This window comes from Micromesistius poutassou (assembly GCF_964030765.1).
Source record: "Micromesistius poutassou genome assembly, chromosome: 2".
Classification (NCBI taxonomy): domain Eukaryota; kingdom Metazoa; phylum Chordata; class Actinopteri; order Gadiformes; family Gadidae; genus Micromesistius; species Micromesistius poutassou.
This window is the reverse complement of record NC_140272.1, coordinates 15,235,671-15,243,774: the sequence shown is the minus strand read 5'-3', so window position 1 is coordinate 15,243,774 and position 8,104 is coordinate 15,235,671. Positions and strand designations below refer to the sequence as shown.

Sequence of the window (8,104 nt, the reverse complement as noted above, 5' to 3'; positions counted from 1 at the left end):
CTGCTCTGTGGCATGTTAAGACAGTGGGGTCTCGGTGGCTTCTCTTTTAATGTCTTAAAAAAAACCCTACGAGACTATCAGTGGTATTCAAACCAAATCCACTGCATTTTTCCGCTAGTGACTCATGAGCACAGCTGCTCACTTCTCTGTGGCTTTTCACAGAAGGGAAGCTGGTCTCTGGCGAAGCACACACTCCCGCAGTCATCCAGGCTAGTAGCCTTCATTTGGAGAGGACTTCACAGCTTACTACTTTTTTAGTTCAAAGGGGACCGGGCAGGAAATATTTAAATGAACCCTTAAGCGGATCAGGGTTTTTTTTCAATTTCCCATGGTGCGGGCGGAGGGCAGAATAGGCCAAATTAAGGCATCCTTCAAAAATGTGTCATGCTGTATTTTTCTTCTGGCTACACAGCAACATATTCAAATTGGTTTGAGTTTATCACCATAGATAGTGCTATTCTTTTCCCCTTAAATATGCTTTAGTTTGTGATCAGTCCATTCATAAATAAGGCAGGTGTAAAGGCATTCAAATGTACGATAAGGAGTATTTATTTTGCCCACAGGAATAGTTTTTCTGTCGCTTATAATAAGGCTATTATAATAATTGCTACTCGAGTCTTATTACAGATGCAGGGACTCACTATTTTGTTCCATGCAGTATCAATGTCACGTTGAAATGTCGAGAGCATTTATCCAAGTCTTAATAATAAATGACTTTGCATAGAGAGCGCTTATTAAAGCCAATGTGTCTCCAAATTGTCCCATGAAATCCAGTTTTGATTGGTTTGTGTGGTATGCATTACTCTACCGGTACTTTTTCCATATTTTTAAACAATGCCACAGAGGGGACCGAGCAATTAAAACATAGAGTGGGGATTTGGTCTTATCAGTCACAATCCCTCTGGCTTCTGTTGATGATGCCTGGGCTGAAGGCACTATAACGTCTGCCTTTAGAAATATCTATACAAATCCCCTTCAATCAATGTGGTGCACTGTAATTTAAAAAGAACAGAACATGAAGGAGTCGATCTCTGTCTCTTGATCACCACACTGACATTTACACACACACACACACACACACACACACACACACGCACACGCACGCACAGGATGAGCTTGGGTGAACTTTAACACTCATCGGTAGACGCACAAGGAATGCGTTTCCTGTCATCTCCTCTCCCTCGCCCCGTCTTCAGAGCGGTGCTGGAGGAGGAGGAGTAGGAGGAGGATGAAGAGGCAGGGCAAACAAGACTGCCTTTGTGTGACGCGCACGAACAAGTCTGTATGTGTAGCGCAGGGGCTGCGTGGGGGTGTGGGTGGCGGCGGTGCGGGGAAAGCGGGATGAGAAAGACGGGCTGTTTGGAAACAGTGTGTGTGTCTGTATGTGTCGATGTGCGTGCAACAGGGTTCCTGTTAACCGAACAAAAAAGGGAATAAAAAGTCAAGGGTTGTTTTTTTGGCTGAAAATGAACCCTTTGCTTTCCCTGTTACCTGAGAACCAAACTTTTTTTGTTCTCCTCTTGGTCGCAATATTGTTATGCTATTATTGTTGTTTTGGTATTGAGATAGCAACAGGACTACTGATTTGTTAACGCAGTGTTAAAGTCAGATTTTAAAACTCAAATTAATTAGCCTGTTTCAGGACTATTTACTAGCCCAGTTGATCTAATCTGAATCTTTACTTTTCCGAAATATTCTGACATACAGTATATTTACACACATGCCCCAATGGCAGCTTTTGCACTGAACGGCCATGAAACTGACATGGCAGCCGTGTGTATTGTGATATGCAGGTGAGAGTGCGTGCTAGTCATCATTCTGCTTGTTAATGTAATTCCTTCTAAGTCATCCTGCCTAAACTGCTTCCGTGTGTGAACCGTGCTCGAATTATATCATAATACAGGTACGGCACTCTAGAAATAGCACTTGAAAAACATGTGCTAATGCTTTGAGGTAATGACTGAAGCCCACATTCTGGTGGTGGTGTTGTGTTATTTCAGTAAGCCATGTGACCGACTCCATGAGTAGCACGGGAAGAAGGGCTTGCTATCAGTTTGAGATGTTCGTGCCAAACGTCGTAGAGGGAAATAACCCAGGCCATTGTTAAAAAATATATATAATCATGATGAAGCGGATCCAATTTCTCCTCTGAATGAGCTGAGTGTAATATAACAGTTTGAGAATGTACAGAATAGACGCTCTCCGGGAGTGGAGCCCAGATAAAGAGAAGGGAACATGGGCCACATTCCTCCCCGTGCTTCCAGAATCTCTCCCTGTCTGTCTCCGTCTCTCTAGGATCTCCTCGTTATCAGTCATCAGGAGCTCTGCCGCCGGCGTCCCTCACACAAACCTATCCTCTCTAATCTCTTGATCCCCTCCCTCTCCTGTTGAAAACCTCCACCTCCACCTCCACCCCCCCCCCCGCCCAACCCCCAGCTCCCCTGTAGCCCTGCCCCGCTGCACACAGCACAGGCTTTGTGGTGGCCGGCCCGCTTAGGCCTGCTGCTACTGCTGCTGCTGCTCCGTGTGGAGGAGCATGGAACTGCTCTCCCTTCCACTGCTATGATGCATCAAACAGGGGCTTTTAGGTGACTGCCCTGACAGACACAGACAAACACACAAGATCCGGCTCCTCAGATCAGTCTGGTTTTTCTTCAACTCTTTCTATTTTCTTCTCTTCTGTCTTTAATGGAACCAGTCATAGTAATGTTTAAATGGCAGATCCCTCATGGAAGCTTGCCCGCCTCCAAAAATTGTGTGTTGGTGGACCAGTTAACTAGATCCCATCTCTACCCAACCTTAATTATTTCAGTGTGGAGCGTGCCAGCCAATGTGAATCTGATAAGCTTCAGCACTGTCCGTGGAAATAAAGAATATGGTATAAATAATATCCTTTGATCCATAATGATGTTGAAGCGTTTCCGGACTTTTCGATCCCCTCCCACTCCAGGCCCAGCGCAGGGAGCTCTATGTCCGGGAGCGCTACGGGAAGTACAGCCTCAGCGATCCCTTCCTGGCCCTGCAGAGGGACAGCGAGGCGGTGGGCGACCAGAAGAGGCACCTCATGGGCCACTCCCCCCCCACCTCCAACCCCCTGGTGGTCCTCAAACTGGTGGTCAACCACTGCAGGAAGATGCAGGACAAGATGTTGGCCCAGCTGGCCGCGGCCGAGAGCAGGCACAGAAGGGTGAGTGTGTGTGTGTGTGTGTGTGTGTGTGTGTGTGTGTGTGTGTGTGTGTGTGTGTGTGTGTGTCCGCACATGTGTTTGTTCCGATGGTTTTGAGGCTGAGGTGCCCAGTGTAGGTATTTTTCCATTCAATGGGCTATATTTTATAAGGACCCACCCATGCAGATGAAGCAGGGTATTGAAAAATAAATACATCTTAGATCCGGGTTCACACTGATTTAGCACGCATGGCGCGTATGTCAAATCAAGGAGCATAGTTAAATAAACAGTGTGCCGTTGAGCGATATTGAGCACATGAGCATAAACCATGCTGTGCATAGCATGCACGCGATACCATGTAACTTTGCGTGCGTACCATGCAACATTGCAACAGGAGGAATTCAAGCCAACATCAAAGCTGTTTTTGTTAGTAAAGACGACTAGATGGAATGTGTGTTTGTCGGACTAAATTGCGACCAGCATCCTTGTTTACCGAAATTGCATCGCTTCAAACAAACCAAAATTGCCTTTAAGAACCCTGCGAGAAAAAGAGTCTCGGGGAGGTCTACCATTCATGCCCCTGTGCGTCCCCCTTGTGGTCGTATCAGGTCATTGCAGACCTGGAAGAGGAGAAGAGGAGGCACGCGGAGGACACTGCCGAAGGAGATGACGTCACCTACATCCTGGAGAAGGAGAGGGAGCGCTTACAGCAACAGGTGCTCCATTTTTTTTTGCCATTCAGGAAAAAGTGATGGATGGATCACCTTGGAAACAAACTGCCCATGAAAGAGCAACAATGCATAATTGATTCAGCCACACAGCCATCTGCCGCATCACTCTTTAGACTTCAGCTAAAAGGAAACTTGACTAAACGTCAACCTGATGGATGTCACATACAATAATGAATAATTTTCACTCCTCTCCCATATTCACACACACACACACACGCACGCACGCACGCACGCACGCGTATGCATATTGCTTGCCAAATGACATATCGAAGGCTATCATAACTCTACCGTGACTACAGAAACTGAAACCCACTAAACCCCCGTACAGAGAGAGACCGACTGGCTAGACTGCCCTGCTGTTTGTGTGCAGCTGGAGTTCGAGCGGAGCCAGGCGCGGCGGACGGAGAAGGACCAGCGGCGGCTGGCCGAGCAGCTGGACGAGGAGCGGGCCCAGAGCAAGCAGGTGACCTCGGCCCTGGCAAAGGAGTGCAAATGGGCCGGCGCCAGAGCCCTGGAGGAGGGCCACCGCCTGGCCGAGTCCGGCCGCAAGCTGGAGAAGGTAAGCAGGTTCATGTGTTAAGACATCCATCATTCCCAGCGTGGACACCTCATTTACATGGAAACCGCCCGGCCGTCTAGACTTCAGTGGTTAAGATAAGACGGTGCTTTGTTAATGCCAGACGGGGAATTTCGGGACTCCCAGCCAGAAAGAGCTGTGGTCAAACCACGACGTCAAGATGCCAGGATGTCAAGAGCTCTCATTAAGCTCTCATAACTCATTAAGGACAATTTATGTGTCCCATTTAATGACATAGATATAAAACTCATTATCCGTTCAGGTGAAAACATCTACTGATCGAATGATAAGTAAATAGTAAGTTCTTTATCGAGTGTGTATGTCAGTGTGGCGTCTTGCTGCGTGACGACCAAGCCGGGATCTGAATAGTGTGTCTTGATGTGACCGTCTAGGCGAACGTTAATCCAGCAACTGTAAACCGGACACTAAAGCGGGCTTTAAATGTGTGGGATGAGATACATAGATGTATCATGCCGTTCATGACGTTATCGGGTGATGCACAAATGAGGCGTTGGGTTCCGAAACCCACCTCGTGTTGGAGATCCAAAACCCAACCCCTGTATGGTCATGTGACCACTCTGATTAACACACCCGACTGAACAGCGCAACCAGGCCAGCGGCACACCTCCCTGACTACATGTCTACATGTCATTCATTAGCACACGTCACAAGGCCTATTTTTTTTAAGGCGTCATCTTCCTACCGGCTGTGCATACCCCGCCAACAACATGAAACACTGTTACGACGAGCGCTATGTCAAAGTTGCTCGAACCCTCTGGTCCCAGGAGAAGGAGGTGTCACAGGCCCTGCAGCAGGAGCTGGAGGAGGAGAGGAGGAGAGCGCTGAGGATGGAGGCCAGGGTGGAGGAGCAGCTGGCCGAGTTCGACACGGAGCGAGAGCAGCTCCGCTCGCGGCTGAAGAAGGAGGAAGCGCACTGTCGCCTTTTACAGCGAGAGGTACGCCGCCGCCGTTTTCACCACGCCGCCGCTTGCTGCTGTGTCCATTATGCACTTCACGGCTACATCGCATCACAGTGAGTGCTGCTATACTGATCGTCAGCACGGCTGCCATCCGGTCGCAGTTACGGGGGCGGGGGGGGGGCGGGTGCGCATGCCGAGTGCTGAATTTCCTGCACACTTTTCTGCCTGTTTATGCAGGTCTATCCGTTAACGCAGGCCAGCTACCGTCTACTTTGTATCATGTACCTTCGCCTGTATGTTTCCATTTACTGTGCATTTACGGTGCTGTAGACAGGCATGTCCTGATTCCTACGAGTTCACAGCCTTCATTTTATTAACGGTTATTAGAAACACCTGTACAGCGGAGGCTACTCATGTTTAGTTAAAAGTCCCAGTGCTTGTTATGCTCTTTAACAGTACTTACGGAATGCCTTTTGTCCAATTAAAATAAGTTGGTTGGAACTGTATCGGTAAACAACAGCTTGAACCTGGAGAGGTTATTCAGTCCATTTGTTTCCCGTTGTTCCTGTTGGAAAGGGATCTATTGTGTCATGTATTGGGGAGTCTCATCGTAAAACCTAATAGCTGTAATTACGGGGGGGAGGAGGAGGAGGGTGGGACGTGGGCGGGGGGGAGCAGCAGATTTAACAAAGGAAAATGCACGACTGTTTGGCAGTTGAGTCCCAGACTTTCGGTTTCCTCCAGCTCTGACTCTGGCTTTCTCTCCTTTCAGCTGGAAGTACTGCGGAGGAGGCTGGAGGAGACGGCTTTAGGCGGAGAACCGAGGGCGGAGTGCGTGGGAACGACGGCGAGCGGGAGAAAAGAGCAACGTGCTGCGACCGAACCTCTGGCAAACAGTCAAACAGAGCTAGCAGCAGCCGAGGGCACCAACGAAGGGGAAAACCCAAACGTCCCCTCGTTCCGGCCAGAAGTCAACGGTCACCCCCGCGACCAGGAAACGGACGGCGGGCCTCTCAGCCCTAGCGGCGTCGTCCCGGTCCTGCCGGAGGAAGACTGCCGCTCCGCAGTCCCCGTCCCACACCAGGCACAGAGCTCCGTGGCCTCCTCCTGCGATCCCGAGCACGCCGGCTCCTCCCCTCCACCCGCCCAGCGCCCCGCCCCCGGCAGCCCGGGCAGCTTCCAGTCCTCGTACCAGGCGGGCATCAACCAGCGCTTCCACGCCGCGCGCCATAAGTTCCAGGGCACCGTGGATCCCGACCTCCCGCCTGCGTCTCCGGCGCAGGCCGGCCAACCCGCGCCGCCGCCCCCCTCAGCGAAGGACCCCGCCCCCGCCCCGAGTGCGTCTCCGGAGGCCGCCCCAGTCAAGCAGCTGGCCCGCAGCACCGTCACCCAGGTGCTGTCCCGCTTCACCACCGCTCAGCAGGGCGCCGCGGCGAAGCCAAGCGCGCCCAACAACTCGCCCTTCGGCACGGACTACCGCAACCTGTCGGCGCCTCTGTCGCCGGTCATCGGGCGGGCCCAGGGGGTCCGGTCGCCTACCATTCCCAGGGCGGAAAGGGGCAACCCTCCGCCCATCCCTCCTAAGAAGCCAGGCCTGGCCCAGGCCCCAGCCTCGCCTGCCCTGGGGGCCAGGTCGGCTGCGCTTTACTCGGAGAGCCCCATCGCGGCAAGCTGTGGCCTCACCTCCAGCCAGGAGGGAGTGAAGGAGCTGGACATAGTGGTGTCTTCTAACTGAACCGAGCAGCGGCTAGCTGGACCGGCTCACCCAAACGCAGCAGCTGCTGGCTGAACGGCCTTCTGAAAGTACAGCTGTTATAGCTAAATTAGCTGACCAATCATTTCACGTCTTTTTGCTGTACCGCAGGATCACATGATGCAATGATGGAATTTGTTATGTCTTCAGCCTTGATGATTAAAGAAAGAACTCAGATGAATCCATGTAATTATATTTATTTTATTTTTATAATCGAATGCACTATTATAAGAATGAGGGGTACTTTTCATATTCTTTCCCATATATTCCAATATGCTGGTCACGCTATTTTTTATGTTTTTAAATGTATATTAAACATTATTGCTTAAAGTGGCAATCTCAAATAATTTCTTGTGAATAAATGTCACTATCTATCGCTGCATGAGGAAACAGGATGGTGATTGAGCCTGTGGCTCACTGATGAAAGCCCTTGCATCTGCAGTATGATGAATGTTAGGAACTGGGTGCTGGTGGCGATATCGTTGGGATCTTTGGGAACAATTCCTGCTTATCCCCCAAAGGGGTCGCTAAAGAGAATTAAACAGAAATCTTTAAGATTGCCACTTTAATTCATTCGATGGGGTTATGGATCATCAGTTGGCATAAAAGTTGTGTTATTTTTATATTTAAAGTACTATCCTAAGCAATATGAAAATGGACAATATCATCTAAAAACTAATGTATATTGACCTGATTAAATGTACACCTTAACTTTTTTTGTATATGTAGATTAAACATTGAATAGTCTCATATTTGTACTACAACTATTCATTTAGTTGACTTCTTGTTATTATTACTCCAAATTAAGTATTTATTCTGTATTAAAACAAATAAACATTCTTACATTTCAAATACCTGTATTTTATGATAAAATGCAATGGTTAGTGCAAGTAACCACTGCCTTTTATAGTTCAAATACAACTCTGTATACCTAATGTTTATTATCTGTTATTTTCA

The 8,104-nt window shown here is 49.1% G+C and overlaps 1 protein-coding gene across 2 annotated transcripts in view; it reads left to right on the top strand.

Annotated features, from left to right (window-relative positions):
• LOC311339428 (CTTNBP2 N-terminal-like protein) overlaps window positions 1–7,763 on the top strand; it is a 12,832-nt gene extending 5,069 nt beyond the window's left edge. Inside the window, exons 3-7 of one of the 2 annotated variants that reach the window (XM_084464821.1) lie at window positions 2,951–3,187; window positions 3,775–3,882; window positions 4,268–4,456; window positions 5,260–5,430; window positions 6,167–7,763. In XM_084464821.1, the coding sequence (XP_084320947.1) occupies window positions 2,951–3,187; window positions 3,775–3,882; window positions 4,268–4,456; window positions 5,260–5,430; window positions 6,167–7,129 (1,668 nt within the window). In that variant the 3' untranslated portion in view covers window positions 7,130–7,763. Of the gene's footprint in view, window positions 1–2,950; window positions 3,188–3,774; window positions 3,883–4,225; window positions 4,457–5,259; window positions 5,431–6,166 lie in introns of both variants that reach the window. The other variant, XM_084464820.1, reaches the window with a different exon arrangement.
• Window positions 7,764–8,104: the final 341 nt, after the last annotated feature.